The sequence below is a fragment of the Phyllobates terribilis genome, unplaced genomic scaffold (genome assembly GCF_046119375.1).
Source record: "Phyllobates terribilis strain yellow unplaced genomic scaffold, ASM4611937v1 Scaffold_1__5_contigs__length_1240528914, whole genome shotgun sequence".
In the NCBI taxonomy this organism is placed as follows: Eukaryota; Metazoa; Chordata; class Amphibia; order Anura; family Dendrobatidae; genus Phyllobates; species Phyllobates terribilis.
The window spans coordinates 361275076-361302559 of NW_027362761.1; the positions used below are offsets into that span (position 1 = coordinate 361275076).

At 44.7% G+C, this 27484-nt stretch overlaps 1 protein-coding gene across 4 annotated transcripts in view; it reads left to right on the forward strand.

Moving 5' to 3' along the window:
- CAMKK2 (calcium/calmodulin dependent protein kinase kinase 2) overlaps nt 1-27484 on the forward strand; it is a 118371-nt gene that overhangs the window by 37881 nt on the left and 53006 nt on the right. For all 4 annotated transcript variants that reach the window (XM_073676294.1, XM_073676291.1, XM_073676293.1 and 1 more), the window contains 4 exons: nt 17455-18021; nt 19768-19815; nt 23005-23058; nt 23588-23639. In XM_073676294.1, the coding sequence (XP_073532395.1) occupies nt 17500-18021; nt 19768-19815; nt 23005-23058; nt 23588-23639 (676 nt within the window). In that variant the 5' untranslated portion in view covers nt 17455-17499. The remainder of the gene's footprint in view (nt 1-17454; nt 18022-19767; nt 19816-23004; nt 23059-23587; nt 23640-27484) is intronic.

The window sequence follows — 27484 nt, forward strand, 5'->3', positions numbered from 1 at the left end:
TGAGAATCTCTTTCATTTATAAAAATTAAAAGTCTTTATTAAGATAGAATTCGTAATTGCGTTGTCTTGATTGAAGTCTTCATTCCCTAATCTGATACCAAATCTGGCAATTTTTCCTAACCTATAATATCACAGCGTACCATAGCAATCAATAATATCCATCTAATTATTATCAAAGCATTAAAATAAATTATGTTTGGAATAATAAACAATAATAGATAGTAATTCAATCAAGGTCTCCATGTGATAAAATATTTTTATGTCATAGGTGTAATTACCTTTTCTAACCCATAGGTGTCAGTGTGTTTTGAAACAACAAGTGTTTATATCTTTATTAAACCAATAATACCAAAGAATGTATACTCCTGAACTAAAATGAATAAATATATATGAATATATAAATGAATGAATGAATTGTTGTATTTACTCAGAAAATGTAAACATTTTTCTTATATTAATTCATATCATCATTATATTTAATGAAGCAATATTCTTGTACTTGACATTACCCCATTAAATATTAATGTGTTTTCTCAATTGAAATATTGAACTGAATTAAAATCAAAAATTGAGAATTAAAAATGGAAAAATAAGAAAATAAGTAAGAATAAAATTTTAAAAATGAAAAATAAAATTAAGAAAAATAAGAATAAAAATAAAAATAAGGCCTTTAAATTTTAATGACAAATGCAGAGTAATTATATTCTCCATAAAAATACCCTTATATCTCCATTATCTGGATGATTTCATATTTGTCATAACCTTGTATCACCAAAAAATTATTAAACTATGCAACTTTGCATGTAATACCCTTCTTAATTATACCATTGTACCTTATTAATATTTTACATTTATTAAAATGTGTGGAAAATAAGTATTGATCAAAAGTGATTATGTAATCAGGATCAAAAACTGTCCGAATCATTTTCCCATCCATTAGGAGAGTCATTTTCACAGGGCATTAAATGTAAACGTCTGGACAATGTCACAGGAATCCATATTTTAAATAATTGATTCCTCTCCTCATTGGATAAATCAAACTTATCAGAGAAGCTCTCAAATGTCTCTGAATTTCTACAGGCATGGATTTTGACATCATATTTTGGCATGATTTTGTATAATTTCAGCAAATTTTTCCTCATTTTAATTTGTAGTTGAGCCTGGGTAATTTCTGAATTCTCTGATATTTTTAGAGGCTCTTGAACGTCCGTTCCTCCTGCGTCACTCACGTCTCCTCCCACATCACCTAATATGTCAGTTTCTCGTATGTCAGTCATGTCTCCTCCCATGTCAGATTTCTGTATGTCCGTCTCTTGGTCAGACCCAAGGTCACCTTCAGTTACAGACACGTGTCTCAAATCTTGTTCATTTTCCACATTACAGTCAGAATCATTGTCACTATCTGACACTATTTCTACACAATTTTCCTGCTTAGAACTTGAAAGTACAAAATCATGAAATACCTGTACAAGATGTAGAATATTCCGCAATTTGTGTTTCTCTCTATTTACCAATTTAGAAGTTAACTGTAAATTCTGCAATTCACATTCTTTGTATAAACTGAGCCACAAAACGTCTACGTCATTTCCTACATTAACTTTGAAATTAATATTACTTTGTTTAGCAAAAGAAGAAATTATATCCATATTTTGCTTACCTTAAGATTCCTTGGCTTCTCTTTATCAGCACATCCTGTCTTCAGTTCGTCTGATTCTTTTCCTGTGTGATTCTGTTCCTTGTTAGTACCTCTGCTTCCTGTTAGTCCTCAGTCTGTAGGTTCCTTTCTGCTTCTCTTGACAAATTTGTGAATTTACTGACACGTGAACAACAACTGTTCAGCTCGTCAGGACTCCCCCCCCATTTGTTCACGGAAGAAATTCACTTACTTAATTTAAAAAAAAAACGAAAAACAGGACTGGCTGGCTCACCATTGTAAAATAATACTCTTTCTGTATTATTTTTTTCTACTGAGGACTTCTCAAAGTATCAATATCACGATATTCTTATAAAAAATGTATCGATTTATTCTTGGATTGTCCATTAAAAAGAATCAGATTGCAGCAGGTACATACAATAATTAGTTATAAAGTAATTGTCCATTTGTCCATAATTAGCTTAATTGTTGAGATTCACCCATCTTTCCTTGGATCCTGGCTGGTAAATCCTGTCTTTGTCCAGCTCGTGTCCAGGCCTACGTCAGCTGCTTCTCAGCATGCATGAAGATTCTTGTGTCTTGTGGGGTGGGAAGAGCAAGAGAGCCCCCCTTTTCTGTACCATGGGCTTTTATAGCCAGTCGTATGGCACACCTGTTCTACATATGGTAGTGAACTAAAAATATACACACAAATAGCGCATGTCAACTAGACACGATGGCTGATGCATAGAACTCAAAATTTGAGAATAAAATGAATATCCACTATTATTTAACAGTCCCCTAACAAATGAAGTGACTAGTGTTATGCACACGCCCGGACTGACTGGCGTGTGCGGGTGTTGTGGTTCCACTGGACCATGGACCGGAGAGTGCCTGGAGGGGCGTGACTAAGTATCTGGCCGATCCGACCAAGGTGGCACGACGGCATACGACGCCAGTGCACCAGGGAGAAACCGGGCAGAGGGACCAGGTGCTACTCCAGGTCAAACTCCGGACACGGGGGTTGACCCACACTGGAATTACTGGAACAGGCAGGTTAGGCTGGCACAGACTGGTGGATGTAAGCAAACACGGCAGGTATGCAGAGGGGTGGATACAGGCGAGTATGCAGGCAGGGAGGTACTGGCCGAAAGGACGGGCTGGAGCACAGAAAGGTTAAGACCCAGTATAGACTGGGTCACAGAACCGCAGATGCGGTAGACAACCACAGCAGAGAGGGAACGCCCAAAGCGGTGGGCAAGAACAGAGCAGGACGGGGCTGCAGGAGCAGCGAGCACAAGCAGGGCAGGACGGGGCTGCAGGAGCAGTGAGCACAAGCAGGGCAGGACAGGACTGCCGGAGCAGCGGGCAGAAGCAGGGCAGGACAGGACTGCCGGAGCAGCGGGCAGAAGCAGGGCAGGACAGGACTGCCGGAGCAGCGGGCAGAAGCAGGGCAGGACAGGACTGCCGGAGCAGCGGGCAGAAGCAGGGCAGGACAGGACTGCCGGAGCAGTGAGCAAAAGGGTAAGAGCGGAGCAAGGCTGCCGGAGCAGTGAGCAAGGAGTCAGAGCAGGACGGACAGGGCTCTGTTCACACGGAACAGACAGGAAGGGAAAGGCAGAGCCAGATACCCACAGGGTACTTGCAGTGAAGTAGCGAGGGGACCACAAACTCACAAACGGGAGTACAGAGACAACAAGCAGGAGTTAGGTACGAGTTCAGACTCTGCAGAAAAAGGAAAGGAACGGACATAGAGGCAAAACAGGTAAAGGATAGGAGAGAGTTCAGACTGGAACTGAGTGTACGGAAGAGACCGACACTGCAGCGGGATACAGGAGCGGGTCTGGGAATACGGCCCCCAGAGAGGCGGGACGAACAGGCAAGGAGCGTGTTCAGACAGGACAGACAAGATACAGGAACGGATCTAGGTAATCGGCCCCTAGAAGGCGGGAGGAACAGGCTAGGAGCGTGTTCAGACAGGCCTGGAAATACAGCCACCAGGAAAGGCAGCAGGCAAGAGTACACAGACAGGACTCAGTTCAGACACGGGAACTGATACCGCAAGGCAGGAGACATAGACAGGACTCAGTTCAGACACGGGAACAGATACTGCAAGACAGGAGAAATAGACAGGACTCAGTTCAGACAGGAACAGATACCGCAAGGCAGGGACACAAACAGGACTCTGTTCAGACGGGAACAGATACCGCAAGGCACAGACAGGCAGATCTAGGAATACGGCCCCTAGAAGGCGAAAGAACAGGCAAGAAGCGTGTTCACAAGAACAGACCACAGTTCAGACACAGAACTGGAAAACAGGCAGGAAAACAGGATAGGACCTGGCATGTCAGAGACAAAAAAGCCAACTGACAGGACACAATGCTCAGGCCCCATCTTGAGGAAGAAGGTGGTATAAATACCCAAAGATGGACAGCAATAGGCTGAAGGTGCAACAGGGGCGTGTCCGCAGCAGGTACAAGAAACAGGAAGTTCAGCGGGCGTCGCCCTATGCAGCCAAAACAGACAAACAGACAGCAAGGAGGGAAGCCAGAGAGACATTCTGGACTGGAGATCAAGTGCGCGCTCTTGCACAGTGGGAGATGGACCACCATGCAAGGACGCCGCCAGGTATGTTACAGTACCCCCCCCCCTTACGCCCCCTCTTCTTCAGGCCTGCCTGACTCTTCCGCAGGGAGTTCGAGGACCAGTCGTTCACTTCAAGGAGATCACTTCCACTGTCCACAGGAAAAATTGATCTCATCTGGTTAGCTAGGATGCTACCTCCTATCCAGCCATCCCTAGCAACAGACGAAACGGGTGGAGTACCAGGAACAGCACACAAGGAAGTCTCTCTCCACATATTTTCAGGTGGCACCCCAGAGGGTACAGGAGACGACTGGAAGTCCTTCACCGGGTTGGAGGGGGACAGAGACTTGGGGGTAATCTCTGCTTCGAGGTACATCTTGTCAAGCTCACAGGAAGAAATAGACGGGTTATCAGGTACATAATGAGGAAAAGTCACTGTCTCTTTGTTATCTGGTGGTACCCCGGAGAATTCAGGAAACAACTGGAGGTCCTCCGCCGGGTCAGAAGAGTGCAGAGGCTCAGAGAAAACATCTGCTTCAGAGTACACTAGGTCGGACTCACTGGAGGAAGCAGGCGAGGTATCGGGTACCGAGTATAGGAAAGTCTCTGTCCATTCACCACCAGGTGGCACCCCGAAGGGTTCTGGAGACAACTGGAGGTCCTCCGCCTGGTCAGAGGGGTGTAGAGACTCAAGGGTAACCTCTGCTTCAGAGTACACAAGGTCGGACTCACTGGACGAAGCAAGCGAGGTATCAGATCCAGGATATAGGAAAGTCTCTGTCCATTCACCACCAGGTGGCACCCCGAAGGGTTCTGGAGACAACTGGAGGTCCTCCGCCTGGTCGGAGGGGTGTAGAGACTCGGGATTAACCTCTGCTTCGGAGTACACTAGGTTGGACTCACTGGACGAGGCGAGCGAGGTATCAGGTACAGAGTAAAGGAGAGTCTCTGTCCTTTCGCTACCAGGTAGCACCCCGAAGGGTTCTGGAGACAACTGGAGGTCCTGCGCCTGGTCGGAGGGGTGTAGAGACTCGGGAGTAACCTCTGCTTCGGAGTACACTAGGTTGGACTCACTGGACGAAGCGAGCGAGGTATCAGGTACAGAGTATAGGAGAGTCTCTGTCCTTTCGCTACCAGGTAGCACCCCGAAGGGTTCTGGAGACAACTGGAGGTCCTCCGCCTGGTCGGAGGGGTGTAGAGACTCGGGGGTAACTACCACTTTGGGGTACCCATTGTCAGGCTCACAGGACGAAGCGGACAAAGTATCGAGTACCGAGTGTAGAGAAGTCTCTCTCCATTTGTCATCGAGTGGTATCCCGGAGGATTCAGGAGGCAACAGGGGGTCCTCCGCCAGGTAGTAGAGGTGCACAGACTCAGAGGTAACCACAGCTTTGGAGCATCCTTGGACATGCACACCGGTTAAAGTGGGTGAAGCATCTGATGCTGGGTGCAGGAAGTTCTCCTGTGTGGAGTCTGGATGGGCAGAAGTCTCTTCGGGCAGGAGAACCGGAGCACTACCCACGCACATTACCCGTTGGGGCTTCTCCGGGATACAGGGAGATGAAGCTTCAGTAGGGACTTCAAGGTTGGGGTCAGGAGGTCTCAGGGAGGACAGACCCTGGCGTGACGGCTTGCCTCTACGTCTAGCACGTCTGGACTGCCTCTTGAGGTTGGGAGAAGTATTCCGGAAAGCGTAGTCACCCTGTGAGGATTCTGGGTGGGCAGTAGTCTCATTGGGCTGGAGGACTATTGCGCTACCCACACACATTACCCATCGGGGCTGCTCCGGGATATTGGGAGGTGAAGCTTCAGCAGGAACCTCCGGGTTAGGATCATCGAAGACCATTAGAAAGGCCACCAGGAAGGCCATTAGGTCCAGGAGGATCGGATCCCGTGTTTCATATAGGGGGTTGATCCATTCCAAGGCATCACCCGCCAGGTAAGACATAATGAATGCCACCTTAACCCGATCGGTGGGAAAACATAGAGGGTAGAACTTGAAGTGTAGCATGCATTGCTCCACAAATGCACGACTTTGTCTTGGATCCCCATAGTAACGTGGCGGTGTCACGGGTGTGTCGCCACGAAGATCGTCACGATTACACAGCCTGACTTCTCGCAGCTGACTTTTTGGTGCTTTGTGTTTTCGGCAGTGAGGGAGTTAATTCTCTCTCTCTCTCTGTGCTAGACGAGGTCCAGCCTCGCCCAGCTGCAATCAATGCTGCTGTAGTGAGTCTCCTTCAAATGCCTGCTGGTCTGTTTGGGAAGTGTCGGTGAAAGCATTTCATACAGACTTACAGAGCGGATCGTGGTATTTGGAGTTTCTGAGATAAGTGTATTTGGAGTCTTTTTCCCTTCCTCGCTTTATCATTTATCTCCCTTCCCGTTGGTGTTCCCTCTGTTGTAGTTGTGTAGTTTTTGTATGCAAGGTGGTTTTGGTTTTTCCCTTGTACTGTCTCATTCGTCTAAGTACTGTGTGTGGGCATATTATTACTTGTCCTCTTTTGTTGTGATCGGGGTCCTTCTCAGGACTAGATTACTTAGGTGCAGGGATCCTCAGGAGGTAGGGGTTACGCTGGCGGCCTGGACCTCTGTACCTTTAACAGTACCTCCAGGTTGAGGGATTAGTCAGGGCCCCAGCTTAGGGTCAGCTTAGGCCCCCTACCTCCAGTATACAGAGAGAGCGTGACATTTTCACCGACCCACTTAGTTTTTCTCCAACTACCATGGATCCAGTAGCCGGTCTAGCTCGGCAGTTGCAGAGTTTGTCCATGGAGCTGGCGGACGTTAGGTCCAAGGTTTTGCATCCTCAGGAGCAAGCCGGACCAGAACCTAAAGTAGCTCTCCCTGACAGGTTCACTGGGGGGCGGGACAAGTTTTTTGTTTTCCGGGAGGCATGCAAATTGTACTTTCGGCTGCGGCCTCGGTCATCGGGGAGTGAAGAACAAAGGGTGGGAATTGTCATCTCGCTCCTACAAGGGGACCCACAATCTTGGGCGTTCTCTCTTCCCCCGGGCTCCCCGGCTCTCCAGTCAGTGGATAGGTTTTTCGCTGCTCTGGGACTCGTATATGATGACCCAGATCGGATCTCCCTTGCTGAGTCTAAGTTACGTAGGATCCAGCAGGGAGGAATTCTGTTCGACGTTCCGTAGGTGGGCCACGGACACCCAGTGGAATGACCCGGCTCTTAGGAGCCAGTTTTGTCAAGGTTTATCCGACAAATTACAGGATGTGTTGGCACAGTATGACTCTCCCGCGTCACTGGAAGCCGCTATGGCCCTGGCTATTCGCGTTGACAGACGGCTTCGGGAGAGGTGCGGGATAACTCGACCCCTGTGATGACTCCACCTCCTACAAGGTCCCCTCATATGGTGGTTCCCCTGGTCAGTCCAGAGGAGCCTATGCAATTAGGAGGGACATCATTTCGGGGGAGGGGACCGGTGGTGCGCCATAAGACAGGAAGGTGTTTCTTCTGCGGGAGAAAGGGACATTTTATTGGGGGGTGTCCATCCCGTCCCTTGCAGAGTGAAGAGTCGTCGGAAAACTGTTGATCCCAGGTTGTGTGGTGGACGGCAATCTGGGAGTAGGTATTTCGTCCCTAGGTTCGTCTCAGTTTCTCGTACCGGCGGAGGTGGTGGTGGGTACGAGAACTGAGAGGATATCTGTTCTTCTGGATAGTGGGGCCGGGGCTAATCTGGTTGATGCTCGGTTTGCCCGGGTTCAAGGTATGCGATTGAGTGAGTTGGCTAAACCCATCCCCATATTCTCGATCGATGCCAGGCCTCTCGGTCAGGGAAGTTTTTTGCAAGCTGTGCATGACGTAAAACTTCAAGTGGGGGCGATACATAAAGAACTGTTGTCTTGCTACGTGTTGGAGGGTCTTCCCACTCCTATAGTGTTGGGCCTTCCTTGGTTAACTAAGCATAACCCGGTTATTAATTGGCAAACCAGAGAGATAAGCCAATGGAGTAAATTCTGTAATAAAAACTGCATGAACACGGTCATCGGTGCGGTTACTCCTTGGGTCTTGCCTCCATTTCTGGCGGACTTTGAGGATGTATTCTCGGAGAAAGGGTGTCAGGAACTACCTCCTCATCGCGAGTATGACTGTTCTGTAAAATTGCTCCCTGAGGCCAAGTTACCTAAAGCTAGGTTGTATAACCTTTCTGGTCCTGAGAGGCAGGCCATGAAGGATTATATTTCAGAAAGTCTGGCTAAGGGGCATATTAGACCTTCATCTTCACCGGTGGCTGCGGGGTTCTTCTTTGTTAAGAAGAAAGATGGAGGCCTACGCCCTTGCCTGGATTTCCGTGAACTTAATCGGATTACGGTCCGAGATCCGTATCCACACCCACTTATTCCCGATCTCTTTAATCAGATCGTGGGCGCCAAATGGTTCTCTAAGTTGGATCTCAGGGGGGCGTACAATCTGATTAGGATGAAGGAGGGGGATGAGTGGAAGACGGCGTTTAACACTCCGGAGGGGCATTATGAGAACCTTGTCATGCCATTCGGTCTGACTAATGCCCCGGCAGTGTTCCAACACTTTGTTAATGACATTTTTCGCCGCCTGGTGGGACAGTTTGTTGTCATATATCTGGATGATATCTTAATTTACTCGCCGGATCTGGTGTCTCATCAGGAGCACGTTAGGCAGGTGTTACAGATCTTGCGGGATAATAAACTGTATGCCAAATGGGAAAAGTGTGTGTTCGCCGTACAGGAACTCCAGTTTTTAGGCTTCCTGGTTTCAGCGTCCGGTTTTCGTATGGACCCTGGGAAAGTGCGGGCAGTTCTTGAGTGGGATCGGCCAGAGAATCTTAAGGCACTACAACGTTTCCTGGGGTTTGCTAATTATTACCGGAAGTTCATTCGTAATTTCTCGTCCATGGTTAAGCCTCTCACAGACATGACTAAAAAGGGGACGGATTTTTCTAGGTGGTCTGACAAGGCTTGTCAAGCATTCTCCTGCTTGAAAAAATGTTTTGCCTCGGCACCCATACTCATTCAACCTGATGCGTCACAGCCATTCATTGTAGAGGTAGACGCTTCCGAGGTAGGGGTGGGAGCAGTATTGTCACAAGGTTCGTCCCCTGGTAAGTGGCATCCGTGCGCCTTTTTCTCTAAAAAATTGTCGTCCGCTGAGAGGAATTACGATGTCGGCAATAGGGAACTCTTGGCCATTAAGTTAGCTTTTGAGGAGTGGCGCCATTTTTTGGAGGGGGCAGTCCATCCGGTCACCGTCATCACCGATCACAAGAACCTGCTATATCTGGAGTCCGCGAAACGTCTGAATCCCAGACAAGCTAGGTGGTCATTGTTTTTTACCAGGTTTAATTTTGTCGTTACATATCGTCCTGGGTCAAAAAATGTAAAGGCGGATGCCTTATCTCGCAGTTTCCCTGGGGCCGGGAATACGGACGACCCGATTCCTATCCTTCAGGAGGGGGTGGTGGTTTCGGCAGTATGCTCTGAGCTGGAGGAGGAGGTATTGGAGGCTCAGGGGGACGCCCCTGTTGGACCTCCGGGGAGACTGTTTGTTCCAGATCAGTTGCGACAAAAGGTGATCGAGGCACACCATAACTCAGTTTTGGCAGGACACCCGGGGAGTAAAGCAACTGTGGATCTCCTCTCGCGTCGGTTTTGGTGGCCTAACTTACATAAGGAGGTGGTAACTTTTGTCGCGTCCTGTGGGGTTTGTGCGCGCTCTAAGACCTCACATACCCGTCCGTCTGGGGCCCTCTTACCTTTGAAGATCCCGGAGCGTCCTTGCACTCATCTGTCTATGGACTTTATTACGGACCTTCCTCCGTCTTCGGGTAAAACGGTCATACTCGTTGTAGTGGACAGGTTCAGCAAGATGGCACATTTTATCGCTCTTCCGGCTCTCCCTAATGCTAAAACTCTTGCGCAGGTGTTCATTGGGGAGATTGTGAGGCTTCACGGGGTACCCTCCGATGTGGTGTCTGATCGGGGGTCTCAGTTTGTGTCCAAGTTCTGGAAGGCGTTTTGTGCACGGCGGGGGATGCATTTGTCATTCTCATCGGCTTTTCACCCTCAGACCAATGGTCAGACGGAACGTATGAACCAGAGCTTGGAGACATATCTCCGGTGTTTTGTGTCAGAGAACCAGGAGGACTGGGCTTCTTTCTTACCTCTGGCAGAGTTTGCTCTTAATAATAGGCGGAGCGAGTCCACTGGTAAGTCCCCGTTTTTTGGGGCATATGGTTTTCACCCCCAGTTTTGTACTTTCAGTAGGGGGGGCTCTTCGGGGGTTCCTGAGGAGGAACGATTTTCCTCATCACTCGCTTCAGTATGGAGAGGGGTGCTGAAGAATCTGAATACTATGGGGAACCGATACAAACGTATGGCTGATAGGAGGAGAGTGTCTGGTCCGGACCTAAGTGTGAACGATCGGGTATGGTTGTCTACCAGGAATATTAAACTTAAGGTTCCCTCCTGGAAACTGGGTCCCAGGTTCATCGGGCCGTACAGAATCAGTTCTATTATTAATCCGGTGGCATTCCGTCTTGACCTCCCCCCTACATTTAAAATTCACAACGTGTTCCACAGATCGTTGCTTAAGAGGTATGTGGCGCCGGTGGTACCGTCACCTTTACCTCCCCCTCCAGTGGTGGTCAATGGTAACTTGGAGTTCCAGGTATCAAGGGTCATCGATTCACGTTTTAATCGCCGGTCCCTTCAGTACCTGGTTCATTGGAAAGGGTATGGTCCTGAGGAGAGGATGTGGGTTCCTGCGTCGGATATTAACGCAGACCGATTAGTTCGGGCCTTCCACACGACTCACCCGGATAAACCTGGCCCTGAGGGTCCGGAGGCCCCTCGTAGAAGGGGGGGTACTGTCACGGGTGTGTCGCCACTAAGATCGTCACGATTACACAGCCTGACTTCTCGCAGCTGACTTTTTGGTGCTTTGTGTTTTCGGCAGTGAGGGAGTTAATTCTCTCTCTCTCTCTGTGCTAGACGAGGTCCAGCCTCGCCCAGCTGCAATCAATGCTGCTGTAGTGAGTCTCCTTCAAATGCCTGCTGGTCTGTTTGGGAAGTGTCGGTGAAAGCATTTCATACAGACTTACAGAGCGGATCGTGGTATTTGGAGTTTCTGAGATAAGTGTATTTGGAGTCTTTTTCCCTTCCTCGCTTTATCATTTATCTCCCTTCCCGTTGGTGTTCCCTCTGTTGTAGTTGTGTAGTTTTTGTATGCAAGGTGGTTTTGGTTTTTCCCTTGTACTGTCTCATTCGTCTAAGTACTGTGTGTGGGCATATTATTACTTGTCCTCTTTTGTTGTGATCGGGGTCCTTCTCAGGACTAGATTACTTAGGTGCAGGGATTCTCAGGAGGTAGGGGTTACGCTGGCGGCCTGGACCTCTGTACCTTTAACAGAACCTCCAGGTTGAGGGATTAGTCAGGGCCCCAGCTTAGGGTCAGCTTAGGCCCCCTACCTCCAGTATACAGAGAGAGCGTGACAGGCGGATCCGCAGGAACGAGAGCAGATAGATCCATCTGGACGGGTGCGTAATTCGCCTGGAACTCAGCTGAGAGAAAAAAAATAAATAAATTTTATTTATTTATTTTTAATGCATGTATTCGCTGGAAAACTTCTCAGAGAGCGAAGGCCGTGGGGCTCAACGGGAACCATGGCCTGAGCATGCTGTTATGCACACGCCCGGACTGACTGGCGTGTGCGGGTGTTGTGGTTCCACTGGACCATGGACCGGAGAGTGCCTGGAGGGGCGTGACTAAGTATCTGGCCGATCCGACCAAGGTGGCACGACGGCATACGACGCCAGTGCACCAGGGAGAAACCGGGCAGAGGGACCAGGTGCTACTCCAGGTCAAACTCCGTACACGGGGGTTGACCCACACTGGAATTACTGGAACAGGCAGGTTAGGCTGGCACAGACTGGTGGATGTAAGCAAACACGGCAGGTATGCAGAGGGGTGGATACAGGCGAGTATGCAGGCAGGGAGGTACTGGCCGAAAGGACGGGCTGGAGCACAGAAAGGTTAAGACCTAGTACAGACTGGGTCACAGAACCGCAGATGCGGTAGACAACCACAGCAGAGAGGGAACGCCCAAAGCGGTGGGCAAGAACAGAGCAGGACGGGGCTGCAGGAGCAGCGAGCACAAGCAGGGCAGGACAGGACTGCTGGAGCAGCGGGCAGAAGCAGGGCAGGACAGGACTGCCGGAGCAGCGGGCAGAAGCAGGGCAGGACAGGACTGCCGGAGCAACGGGCAGAAGCAGGGCAGGACAGGACTGCCGGAGCAGTGAGCAAAAGGGTAAGAGCGGAGCAAGGCTGCCGGAGCAGTGAGCAAGGAGTCAGAGCAGGACGGACAGGGCTCTGTTCACACGGAACAGACAGGAAGGGAAAGGCAGAGCCAGATACCCACAGGGTACTTGCAGTGAAGTAGCGAGGGGACCACAAACTCACAAACGGGAGTACAGAGACAACAAGCAGGAGTTAGGTACGAGTTCAGACTCTGCAGAAAAAGGAAAGGAACGGACATAGAGGCAAAACAGGTAAAGGATAGGAGAGAGTTCAGACTGGAACTGAGTGTACGGAAGAGACCGACACTGCAGCGGGATACAGGAGCGGGTCTGGGAAAACGGCCCCCAGAGAGGCGGGACGAACAGGCAAGGAGCGTGTTCAGACAGGACAGACAAGATACAGGAACGGATCTAGGTAATCGGCCCCTAGAAGGCGGGAGGAACAGGCTAGGAGCGTGTTCAGACAGGCCTGGAAATACAGCCACCAGGAAAGGCAGCAGGCAAGAGTACACAGACAGGACTCAGTTCAGACACGGGAACTGATACCGCAAGGCAGGAGACATAGACAGGACTCAGTTCAGACACGGGAACAGATACTGCAAGACAGGAGAAATAGACAGGACTCAGTTCAGACAGGAACAGATACCGCAAGGCAGGGACACAAACAGGACTCTGTTCAGACGGGAACAGATACCGCAAGGCACAGACAGGCAGATCTAGGAATACAGCCCCTAGAAGGCGAAAGAACAGGCAAGAAGCGTGTTCACAAGAACAGACCACAGTTCAGACACAGAACTGGAAAACAGGCAGGAAAACAGGATAGGACCTGGCATGTCAGAGACAAAAAAAGCCAACTGACAGGACACAATGCTCAGGCCCCATCTTGAGGAAGAAGGTGGTATAAATACCCAAAGATGGACAGCAATAGGCTGAAGGTGCAACAGGGGCGTGTCCACAGCAGGTACAAGAAACAGGAAGTTCAGCGGGCGTCGCCCTATGCAGCCAAAACAGACAAACAGACAGCAAGGAGGGAAGCCAGAGAGACATTCTGGACTGGAGATCAAGTGCGCGCTCTTGCACAGTGGGAGATGGACCACCATGCAAGGACGCCGCCAGGTATGTTCCAACTAGCAGATGCTGTTGGATCCTCTGACCTTCATCGAACCCTTGATCCTTGAACAGAGTATAGATTCTAGTGTAACATTTTTTGACATTCTCTCCTGATTCTTGAGTACAGTCCAATACACTGGTCGATGAGTCTGTGAGCCGCTCCTTGGCCCATTGCTGAAGTTGTTGACAAAAAGCTCCTCATGATTGGTAAGTCTCCTCTTCTGTCACTTGGCTGTCATTCAGAGCTACTTGAATTATTGGCCAGAAGGCATCTCCCGCTTTAATGCTAGTTATTTCATGAAGATCTTTCCAAGTGGCTGAATAAGTTTGTTGAATTTGTCTGATTCTTCTGTAGAATGCCATAGAGTGTCTGTCTGGGTCAGGTAGTTGACTAATCACTTGATTAACTTGCGAGGGTGTGAATGCCACATATCTATTATGGTGATCTGGCACTGGAGATTCTGACTGAGAAGATGTTGAGGGAGATACCGGCAACATAGCAACAGGAGGTGAGCTTGTTTGTCCAGGAAATAGTTTATTTGGGTTATCTTCTGAGGTCATCTGGCGGCTGAGTGGGTCTGATCTAGCTGTGGCACTTTCCACAGCTCGGGTGAGAATTTGAGATTTATGATAGTCATTGCTGATTAGTCTTATCTCCTCCACCGTAGTTAATCCTCTATACTCCAGTATAGCTTGAACTATTGCTTGGGCACAGGCTTGCATAGGAAATCCATACATTCTAGAACTTATAGCAGGAAGAGCAATAGAAGTAAGGTTCCTTGTTCCAACATGGTTCAGAATATTGTTGATTGTAGCTCTAAGTTGTGTCACACACTGATCATGATGATCTTCATCATACACGTTCCAGGTGTAGTGTGTATCGCAGCCTGTATTTCGGGTGCGCCAAGATGGCCGCCACCGGAAGGAAGCACACTACAGGAAGGGTGCACCAAGATAGCCGCAACCAAAGGGACATCTGGTCAGAGGTCGGAGGTGATGCAATGGGTGTAGCAACATGGCCACTGCAGGAAGGGTTGGAACTTTGGGCGGACATAAGTATAACAGATGAGGATGGGGCAGTAGGAGTGGCTTGGGTAGTAGCAAGGGGTGGGCCTCTTGGACGGGGCGCGTGACATGCAACACAATAATCTGCTGATAATGGATTCTACTGGCCACAATTAGAACACACCCAACAATTCATTGCACCGCCATTATAGGGCGGTGGCGGTGGCGGAGGCATGGTAGGGAGGGGAGGAACAGTGGGAGGTCTGGGACGTGGTGCCCCGCATGCAAGACAAGTATCTCTATTATAAGGATTCTGCTGACTGCAATTTGTACAGGTTCATCCCCCCCGTCCGCCATTATCGGGCGGTGGCTGGAGAGCAGTATTTTTGTAATACACATAACATGGCGTCTTTCCCTTATTGTCTGTATTTTTTTCCTCCACCCACCCTTCTTTTGACAAATACTCTGCTGTTCTATACCAAGCCAAAGCTGTTTGTAACAATCCTTCATCTTCTAGCTTGCCCTTTTTCTTCTTCATGATTTGTTGCCATTCTAGCGACTGTAACCGGCCCTTATCTGGTAGCTCGCATATTTTAGTTAACTGTTTTTAAGTTTCTGCACATACTTTTTCCCTTCTTTCGATAAACTCAGCGCAACCTTTTTCCACATGTATGCACTTTGCAACATCCCATTATCTTCCAATTTTCCCTTTTTCACAAATTGCTGCATTCAACATCTCGTACTATAATCTACCCCCCGGGTACAACCCACACAATGACATTACTCTTTTTTTGGTTTTCTCTACATATTTCCTTCCTTTTCTTCTAGCAACTATATCTTTGGGGTCCTGTCGCTCCTGATCGAGCGACCCCTGCGACACAAGCAATGTCTTTAGTTTCCCCATGATTTTGGCTCCAGGCGTTCCGTCCCCTTAGACTTATGATTGGATCAGGCAGCTGATACACAAGTAGAATTGTAACAAGTCCCTACACTCCCTACCAAGCACTGAATTGATTCTTTTAAGACTTAATGAAGCACTGAACACCCCGCGCACGCGCGTCCTAGTGACGTCTTAATATACGGCTTAACGATGCAGTTGGCTTCCCGCGTATTCCACGTCTTAATAGAGGATTGGTTGACCCCGCGTGCCTGCGCCCTAATGGCATCTTAATACACGACTTATCAGCAACAACGTCACTCCCCGCGTTATAAACAAAGAAATTTTCCTAAATTCTCAAGTGTATAAGTGTACGCCCCTGCGTACAAAGATCGTTCTAATATCGCTGGGAGTGAAACTGTTGCTACATGGGCCGCAAAACCATAGATCAGGGCTATATATCTGTGCCTTGAGAATATAGAAAGAAGCTAAACCACCATAAAGAAGAGCTTGTGTTCTGCTGTTTGCCTGTGAGCTCATTGTGGACCTTGCTTATTATGTATGCACTGGTGAGTGAGGTACGTGTGGTGCTCTGTACAGCTTAAGACTTCAGTTTCTATGGCACTAATTAACACTTCAAAGCTGCTAGGTGCGCAAACATTGTCTTTATGCATCAGAATGATTTTCTTCTTAATTGATATTCATGCAGAATGTATTTGCATAAAATATTATCGTACCTGGTGGAAAAAATAATTATTCTCAAAGCTTCCAAACAAATTGTTCTTTTCCTAATGTCTTTTAAAGAGAACATTAAATTGATCCACAATTAAAGGAAATTGTCATCATAATTGAGAACATTTGAATACATTATTAAAATTCATAGAATAAACTTTCATGCTTTAACTGCTGTAAGTGTTCCAGCATCTTTATCTGTAATCAGCAGGGTCTGCGGTTTAGTGCCTCTATTCAGTACACCATGTAGCATCCTCACAGTCAAATTAACTAATTTTTCTAGACTTAGTAGCAAGGCGCATGCTCATTTTCTGCTGATGGATTATCTAACAGTTTATAAAATATTTCTGCTGCCAGATTTCTTAAAGTTAACCTTTTTATTAACTTGTTCAATCATAAGCCTGTAACATCCAGGCCAGTACCTATCCAATCTGCCTTCAATTCAGCTGCAGGACAGCGCCGCTCCTTTTCTTGCAGTGATGCGGTTGTCCTATTTTAATTTCTGGGACTTCAGGTGTTGCTCGGATAGGAAGCTATGGGGTTTACTCTTGGCAGTTTACATTGCTCCTTTCTGTGAGTCCTGGGGCGGAGCTGTCTTCTATTTAAAGGGACTCTGTCAGCACAGAATGACTGTGCAAACTAAGTCCCAACTCGCTGTGCTTCAATGTGTAGCCAATCATTTAAATACACCTGGTTGTTTTCCTTCAGTCTCCACCCCCTTCTCTTCTCTGATTGACAGCTCTGGCTCCATAGGGCGAGAGAAAGGTGGAGATAGGTGAGAAGGTGTAATTGGAGTGAGTCTTCTTATGACGCCCCCCCCCCCCCCTGCACACACACCTCCTCTAATAAAGCTGGTGCAAAGAGTAACTTCGTTTATTAAAGAGAATCGGTCAGCAACGTTTCACCCTTTATCCATCAAACTATTTATGATTGATCATTTGTATATCAATTCAAATTCTGTATCTGAACCCTGGCTACTAGTCGGATGTCGCAAACAGGGGACGGCAGTCTGAATTTTAAGAAATCTCCATAGTTCGCTGAAATTTGCAATTTTCTTCAAATACATCAAATTTACACTCACGTAGGTAATTGGTCTCTTGAAATGTTAGGTTTATACCTGAGCACTATGTAAACAATGGCTAAACTTGAGCTTTCTACCTGTCTCCTGTCGTGGTTTTTTTTTTTTTTTTTTTTAATTACAAACTTTTTGGTTTGTTTCTAGGTTCCAATGGGATCACATTAAAGGATTGCATGACGTGTGGTAATCATGTCATCATGCGTGTCCAAGAGGGCTTCTTCTGAGAGGTCCATCCTGCAAGATGACCATGAAACATCAAGTCAGCCTCGCATTGTCTGTAGTTTCTCAGCGCTGAGTTTAGACCTAGGGATGGAATCTGTTATCGTAGTTACTGAATATGAATCAAGCATCTCTGAGAGGGACTGTGGCCAGAATGGACAAACTGGCAAGCAAGTGGAAGAACCTGAGGAGAACTACAGGGAACTACCTGATTTTCATAGACTTACTGAAAGTGGATTTATAACGGATAGCATGGAAGGGATTGTAAAAGATAATAAAGATCAGAGAGCTAAACTCAACATGACCAATAGAAAACTTTCACTACAAGAACGTTCTCCATCTGCTCAGTCTCCAAATGATAATACAGATGTTAATGGACGATATATTTACCCATCACTTCCGTATTCTCCCGTGACGTCACCACAGTCTTCTCCTCGTTTGCCACGAAGGCCAACAATTGAGTCAAACCGGGTTTCAATTACGGGTTTTCAGGTATGTTCTCTGGCCAAATTCACAGTTCTGTGAAATTAAAATCTTTGACAGTTCATAAACTCGTGGAATTGTTTAAACCTTGACTAATAAGCCAAATGAAGTGTGTTTAGGTCTTCATACACTTTACATTAACGTTGGCTGAACCTTTTGATATTGGTGGGATTAGAGTTGAGCAAAACGATTCACAGGTCCTTGGTTCAACAGCCACGTTGCAGACAGACCAGAGCCCTGCGAACTTCATACTACCTGATGACCTCATAATCACTTTTTCTGTTTAGTAGGCCCCACAACGTCCCGCTTTATCACCACTTCCTTTTGAAGAAACCTGATTGGTTGTCCATGCCGAACATCCATGTGTATGGGGGAGTTGTCAGAAATAGTTGGACAAATGAACATTTGGCTGACAGCTATCTAGTTTTTGGGGTTGGTCAACAGCTGTGTTTTCCAAATTGCAGTCCTCACAGCCCCCTAACAGGTCATGTTTTCAGAATTTCCTTAGTATTGCACAGGTGAGAACCTGTGGCAATTTCTGACGCCTTGATGATAATTCCATCATCTGTGCAATAATAAGGAAATTCTGTAGATCTTAACTGTTGGGGGCCCTGAGGACTGGAGTTTGGGAAACACTAGTTCATAGGATCTAGTAGCAATGTGGCACAGAGCTGTACCTCACTACTTTGGAAATCCGTGTATAAATACACAGGTTTTTTACACCTCTAGTCAATAGTGAAACACTATAATAAAACTGCAAGGCCTAGAGTATGTTGACTACAATCTAAATCTGTCTGCTGTGTTAAAATACTGTGAAAACTCAAGATAATTGTTTTGTAGACATGGGGCAGGTTCCCTTCAACGGTTTTCAGGAAGCTCTTTTGTCAGGTTTACACATAGCACTTTGCAGCAGTTTTTCAGATAAGTTTTCATTGTGGGCAAACCAGAGCAGCTGGATGTTACATTATAGTCAATGAGATTTGATCAAATATCGATTTGCACATTTGTATTAGAAAGCAGTGCATTTTTTAATGACTTGCAGCTATATTTTTTTGACTGTAGCATGATCTAAGTCATGGTTTTCCTGCCATTCTCATCCATAATTACAATAAGCAAAAAATGGCCTGAGTCCTGATCGGGGAATGTATAATTATTTGTACGATTGTTTCTACCTATAGCTGTATATGATTTAAAGAACACACATACACAGTATGTCCTTACATTGTTTGTTTTATTGTATCGTATCCTTAAAACTTGCAGATGAAAACACACAAACTTTATTTAGTGCAGCAGAGAGTCATTGAAAAAGACTCTCTGCTGCACTGAAGTTTGTGTGTTTTCACCTGCAAGTTTTCAGTGCCGTGGTATTATTTGATATATATGCCGTTTCTATCACATAGCACTGATCATTTTATTGAACCCCGGAGTGCCCACCATATTATTTCTGTTTATTTTATTTTATCTCCGTTGTGCATGATTGTGCTCTCGTATTTGAAAATAATTTTGTACAGTGCTTATAGTGGAAGATAAGGAAGGGAAAAATACAATTAATAATAATGGTTAGTCTTTGTGGTGAACTTCGCAGCACTAAAGGCAGTGAAGAGATGCTTGCCCTAAGTCTCTGCTTATTAAACCAGCTACTTTCTAACACAGAAGTCCTTTTTAAAGGGTGAAGCAAACAAATAAAATCACAAGTTGTTGACTCTGTTTCTATACATATTGTAATAATAATTTTTTCTCCTTTATTTTAAAAAGGATTGTGTTCAGCTCAACCAATATAAGCTTAAAGATGAGATTGGTAAGGTGAGTGAATGTGATCATCAGTATTCTATATATCTGGGTTGTAAAATCTTGAAATTCTGCAAGACTGAGGCTCACTCCTACAGGTTATGGGACAGTTTACCTGCTGTGTTTATTTTTGTGCGGTCAAAATACCCAGTTATGTTTTGCAAAAAAAGTTTGCATTTATTTTGGTTCCTTTTTTTTTTTTTTTTTTTTTTTGAGAAAAATGCAGTCTGTGCCATGTTTTTTTTTTTTTTCTGTAGCACAAGATAAAGCAAAGCAGATACCAGCACAACTCAGGAAGTAACTATCAAATCATGAGATGACATAGATCACACAATAGGTTTGTTTAGGATCAAACCAGATGGACGTTCACATTAACCAAATGAACACTTAAAATTCAGCTCCTGAAAGTGAATCTTGGTGACAGCAGTTCCTGAGTTCAGCTCTAGGGGCTACTTTTTTTTAATGGGGTCTTTAACTCTGCCTTGTGCCATTCCTCTGTTATTCCTCCTAGAAATGTATGAATATATTGACAACTTGGTGTTGCTGTTCTCCCATCTTGCTGGGGCATGTACACAGTCTGATTGGACAGTGTTAAACTATTTTGGTGACACGCCTCCAACATGTGACACCCAGTTGTCAATTTATATACATTTCTAGGATGAGGAATGGAGGAATGGCACAAAGCACAGTTCTATGAAGAGATGTTTTATATTATGGGGAATACAAGGATTTTTTTTTTTTAAAAAAAGGCTACAGATTGAATACAAAAAAAAAAAAAAAAAAAAGCTGACGTGTTTGGTTTCTTTTGTCAATTTCTAAGGTATTCACTACATCATAAAATGCCAGAAAGCCTGCTGTCTACATAATACAAATACCATATCACAGCATATATGTGTACAAACCAGGAGGATTAGTAAAACTCTAGTAATTAATTTAATCTTCTGATCTTGCTATGTAGTTTTCAAGGGTGTGTATGTGTTCACGCCCTCCAATAAGGAAAAATAGAATGCTATAAGTATAATAAAGTATAAAGCATACCCAATCTAGAATGATAAGGAACCAGCGTGTTTGTGAAAGCTTATAATGCTGCTGTTTTTGTTTAGTTTTTATTTTTTTTTAATAATGATTTGACATGGAAGTTTCAAGAACGACGAGATATGGTGGTATATGATTTCATATGTGTTAACGCAGAGTTGATGGATACAGTTATGTGCAAAATAGTAGCAGTCTAACATCACTAATGTGTTCAATTACTGTTTTTGGTATAAAAAAAAATCAAACAAGATTGGAAAAAATGTATGACTAGGTGTAGGGGAGTAATGGACAGCCAACAGAATCAACAGTCAGGACATGCATGCTGCTAATCTGGGCTGTGGAGTCTGAGTCGTAGTTGGTATCCATTTTGGTTTTGTTGGAGTTGGTATAAAATGGACAGACTCCAACTCCTAAAATATATAATACATTGGGTACAGTAGTTCAATGCAGTTTGTGGGGAATATTTTTTTCATAAGAATTTGGGAAAGTTATGAAATGTCCTATTCCTGATCTAAGAGTCTAGACTATTAGCTGAGATGAATCTGTGCTACAGTAAATTTATCACTTAACCATGAGCCATGTATGAGGGAGTCGGAGTTGGTGTCATGGAAATTGAGGAGTTGGAGTCGGAGGTTTGGCTTACAGACTCCACAGCCTTGCTGCTAATGATGTCTTATTGACTTATTTAATGAAAGAGGGGTGTTCTAATTAATAGCAGTGCGGAGTTCAATTAGTGAGGTCACTCATTCTGTGAAGAAACAGGTGTCAATAATGGCCCATATAAAGAGTGAGGGCAGCAAATGTTGTACCTGCTGGTTTTAGCTCTTGCTCAGTGAGTAAAATGGGTCCAGACATTGTACCGCAGGAGAAAGAACTTTGATCAAGAAGTTGATTTGGCTGCTCAGCTAAAATGATTTTCAATGCTTTAAAATGGCAAACAAAACCTGAAACACATGGTAGGAAAAGAAATGCTACCATCCGCATAGATCGTAGAAACACAAGAATGGCAAAGAAGCATCTAAGGGTCAGCTCCAGGGAGATCAAAGATCTTCAGTTACGTGTGAGTCCATGATGTGGCCAGCCCAATCCCCAGACCTCAGACTGATTGGGAATTTGTGGAGTGACACAAAAAAATGCTGTTTTTGATACAAAACCTAGGAATGCTTAAGAACTGTGGAATGTAGCCCAGTCAGCTTGGGCTGGAATATCTGTTCACTGGTGTCAGATGTTAGTTGACTCCATGCCACACAGATGTAATGCAGTTATCAGAAATAAAGGTTATACAACTAAATATTAGTTCAGTGACTAACAGAAAAGCTAAGTCTATAAAAAAATTTGAGTTTATATTGTAAATATTCAAGTGTGTAAATGAAAATGCAGACCCTGCAATTTTTTTGAACAGTCTTTTATTCCTTTTTCTTCATTTTCAGTTAATTTTTTTTTATTTTGTTCATGTTTTCATTTTGAAATGAATGTGCTGTGCTCCCAGTGCCTTTGTGTATATTGAATTAAATGCTATTATGAAGACTGAGCTTTTTCTCAGCTGTTTTAAACACAATGCTATTATTTTGCACAGAACTGTAAATTTCTAATTTACTGCATGGGAAGTAGGCAAAGGGTATTAATTGTGGGTTACTCTGCTTTATATTATTTTTAGTATTTTTTTATTTCTAGAGGATTCAGACAATTACAAATACTGATTTAAAAAAAAAAAAATCAAACAGCTAGTATAATTATCTTCTTACAGTGTACCGATTTTAAAACGACTAAAAATCTATACTCATAAACTGATAGGCAATCATGATAATCCAGAGAGACCAAGTCTAGCCACACTGCTGTCCATTCATTGCTTGAAATAAAATATTTGTCTGAGAGACGTTTTTCTTTAAAAATTTAGCTTTAAACACTATGGATTCATTTAGGCTTTTAATACAAAAATAGACTTCTTATGACCTCTCAACGAATCTGTACAACTGCACATTGATTCTTTACAATTATTGCTGGTTAAAGCACTGTAATAAAATTCTTAAAATGGCTTTACTACACATTTTGAGGGAAGAGTATTAGTCAAATGGAAAAAAATCACTTAAGTACAATCCAATACAATATAAATGATTTGACTTAATTTTAAAGCGTGTTTTTTTTTATTTTATTTAATTGCTCCTTCAGGGCTCATATGGAGTGGTGAAACTGGCCTACAATGAATATGATAACACATACTATGTAAGTGGACATTACTACTATGATACAACACTTTTTGAAGAATGGCATAGTCCTTACATGTTATGCATTTTTTAACTTGGATGACTTCGTTAATGATTCTGCAGAGAGAATTGGTTTATGTGTGGTTGTTCTATGTGTCATGTCTTTGCGTTCCTGGTAAGCGAGAATGTTGGTTATACAATTTTATTTTGTGTCTGACCTTTATTTGGGTTACGATTAATGACACCTCTCGGGTGACAGACAGCAAGTAAATATAACTCGGACGTTCTGTGCTGTCTGGCACTGTGGTGATCTACGCAGATATCTAACTGGGCGGTAATTACCGAGAAGTGATGTCCTCTCCAGAGGAAATACTGAAATATTACTTGGAATGCTCTTTTTGTTCTGTTTGTTTTTTCTTTTTGTTTAGTACATTTACAGAGCAAAAAAAATGAAACTGGCAAAGAATAGATAAGTAAATTAAGTACATATTACTTTATATTAGTATTTTTGTAATGTTTGATACGATCCTCTTTTCGCTTTATCGCAGGCAATGAAGGTTCTTTCAAAGAAGAAATTAATGAGACAAGCTGGATTTCCACGTAGGTTTTACATTACCTTTGTGCAATTCCACACTTAAATTACTTTTTTTTTTCTTTATGCCAAATAAATGAAAAATGATGTGCAAATTCATGTCTTACTATATCAGTATAGTAGTCAGAGCTTAGTTTTTCTGATACAAAGCTCCAAATTCCGTGCATAAACATAGATTTAAAAATGTTCCCTGCCAATCCATAGATACAAGTATTCGTCATAGTTCAATATACATCCATATACGTTCCAGAAGAACATCCCTAATTATATATTCAAAAAAAGGGCAAGTGCCCTATATCAGAGCTATACAACTCATGAGAAATTTGTAAAGGAGGAGGAGAACACGGAGTTTAAAGCTAATAAAAACATAATTTTTATTTGATTAATTTTAAAATATTGCATACATAATACAAGTCACATAGTGTTAGGTGAAATGATAAAGTAACCCAGTGCGAGGCTGGAGCACCCATCTACAATGCACACAGATACATCTCTGAAATCAGCTAGGTAGGTTACAAATGATTCATAGAGGAGTAGATGGCAGCATGAAGTAACATAACAGTAGAATAACACCATAAATAGTAGTCAATTTCATAGTAAACCCATCCAACACAAGTCCTGTAATACCCGTAGTGAATCCAAGCCTCCATGAAAAAGCATGTGGACTCGTCACACTGATGGTAAATACCACCAGGTCACGCATGTAGAAAAGCCCACTCTATTGTTAGTGGGAGGCAGATGAAATAAAGAGGCCATCCATACCCATGTTATAGTACTGTAGTGGGTCCCCAGCCAAGCCCCAAACGCGCGCTTTCGCCGTAAAGCTTCCTCAGCGGGCGTGGTTAGACACACATCCTGTGTCTTGCTTTAACTGTGAGGACCTTCAGACCACATGTCCTGATTGAGCCAATGGCAGTTAGGTATTGGGCGTATGCGCTCCCATCACGTCGCGATCGCGGGCGTCCCACCACCCGTCACTCACCCCAACAGTCACGTGGTTCGGCCGGCGCCAGGCCTGAGCCTCGAAGTGCGGGAGCGAGAACGAGACAGGGAGCGGGACGCCGCAGAACAGGGCTGAGAGGGCGCATGTGCACTGTCCACAATCAGTCTCATTCTCAGATGTATACTAACTGTATCCCCTACCCACAGCTCCAATAAGGTAAAACATGTATATCTATGTATGTATACACATGTTGCTATTGATTCAGGTAGGGAGAAAATTACATACAAGGCTGGTGACAGATGTTCTAAGAAGTGCACCAGTGCCAATAAGGTGACTATAGTCAGAATATGAAAACTCCGATTTTCACTAAAGGAGCACTCTGATGGAAAGTATCCAAAACAAAACTTTGGATATAAAGTGCAAAAGTGCAGAGAAGGATAACACACATTGGGAATACAATATTTGAAGTACATAAGCATGATATGCACATTATAAAAAATTCATACGGCATATAAGAAAATAATGCAAAAGAATATACGACCCGATGTCGTCATAACATCCGGGTCACCAGACAGCAGGAAGATTTTTTGGTCATGCGCAGTGCATGACCAAACTATCTTCTCCCTGTGCAGCTCTGACAGCCTGCATAGCACAGGTATGGAGCTCCATTCCTGTGCTATGCAGGCGATCAGAATAAAAAAAGTGAAAGTCCCATAGTGGGACAAAGTATAAAAATAAAAAAACTGTCAAAGTGAAAAAAAAAAAAATTGTAAAAATATAAAAAATAACGTCATCTCGTCCCGCAAAAAACAAGCCGCCATACAGCTCCATCAGCCGAAAAATAAAAGTTATAGCTCTCAGAATAAAACGATGCAAAAAAATAATTTTTTTTCTATAAAATTGCTTTTATTATGTAAAAGCGCCAAAACATAGAAAAACTATATAAATGTGGTACCGCTGTAAACGTACTGACCCGAAGAATATCGCTGCCTTATCAATTTTACCACACGCGGAGCAGAATAAAAAAAAATTAAAAAAGAATTCCTGAATTGTTGGTTTTTGTTTATTCTGCCTCTCACTCTCAAAAATTGGAATAGCAAGCAATCAAAAAAGGTCACGTGCCTGAAAATGGCACCAATAAAAACGTCAACTCATCCCGCAAAAAACAAGCCGTCACATGACTGTCGGCCAAAATATGGAAAAATTATAGCTCTCAAAATATGGCGATGCAAAAACTAGATTTTGCAAAAAAATGCATCTTTTAGTGTGTGACAGCTGTCAATCATAAAATCCCGATATGATACTGGTATCGCTGTAATCGCACCGACCCGAAGAATAAAGTCGTCTAATCACTTATACCACACGAGGAACGGCGTAAAAAATAAACTCTCGGGTTAGGGTGGGGTTAGGGTTGGGGTTAGTGTTGGGGTTGGGGTTAAGGTTGGGGTTGGGGTTAAGGTTGGGGTTAGGGTTTGGGTTGGGGCTAGGGTTAGGGTTGGGCTTGGGATTTTTTTCAAAAGTAAAAAAAAAAAAAAAAATGATATGGCAATTAGTGTTGAGCGCAAGTGCTTGCTACTTGAGTTTGCATCGGGTGCTCGGGTATGCATTGAGTATCGTGGGTGCTCGAGTGACATGCTCGAGTCTCCGCCCCATATGCTTCGCGGCCAAAAAAAACTTGCGGGGATTGCCTGCCATGCACGAGCGATCCCCGCATGTTTTTATTTGGGTGTCTAATAACTGTGAAACATGTCCTTGAGTTTACAACCTGGGATCAGTAGTTCCACTACCCCGTACCAGGTGATACCCACTGTCCCCCAACTTTTGGTTGGCCCACAGCTTTTTGTATCTCCCGCCGGTATATTGGCAGTCACAGCATATGCTCCTTCGGATGATGGATATCACGACCGCAGCCCGTGATACCTCCCAGCTCTCTGTCTGACTAGCAATGAATCTTCTCTTTCTCCTGCACAGGGTTCAGCCCCCTGAATCGGCAGAAGAGCTCACCCCTCCCTACCCCAGCTAATTGTGCTTTAGTGGAGATATTTTCTCAGGTGGAACCCATCCCCTGGGTTTGCATGTGAGACTACCTGTGGTGACAGAGAGAACAATGGCCCAAGGTCTTGGAGATATGGTCACTGAATTGAATAGATACCTGAAGTTGAACTGATGAGCAAACAAATCACTAACAGAACACAGCAAGAAAATTTCTAACAAAACACAAAATTAAAGGCCCCGTCACACTAAGCGAGATCGCTAGCGAGATCGCTGCTGAGTCACAAGTTTTGTGACGCAACAGCGACCTCAGTAGCGATCTCGCTACTTTTGACACTTAGCAGCGACCAGGCCCCTGCTGTGAGATCGCTGGTCGTGTCGGAATGGTCTGGACATTTCTTTGATCGTTGAGGTCCCGCTGGGTAGCATGCATCGCTGTGTTTGACACCTTACCAACGACCTTGTTGACGACTCCGACACAGAAACACATAGGCGTGCATCGTTATACAGATCGTTACGGGTTGTCGCATCGTTGCTGCGTCGTTGGGTAGATCTGACTGTTTGACATCTGAACAGCGACCACATAGCGACGCAGCAACGATCCCTGACAGGTCGTATCGTTGTCAGGATCGCTGTAGCGTCGCTTAGTGTGACGGGGCCTTAAGATTGACGAAAAGGGGTGCTCAGTGCTGGAAAAGTGTTTAGAAAGTGGCCAGGTCCTCACATGTACAAGTTTTTGGGGTTCATTTTCTCATCTTACCCTTAAAAAAATTGGGGCTAAAACATAATTTTTGTGGAAAAAGTTTGATTTTTTTTTTTATTTTCACTGCTCCATGTTATAAACTTCTGTAAAGGACTTGGGGGTTCAGGGTGCTCACCACACATCTAGATAAGTTCCCGGAGGGGTCTAGTTTCCAA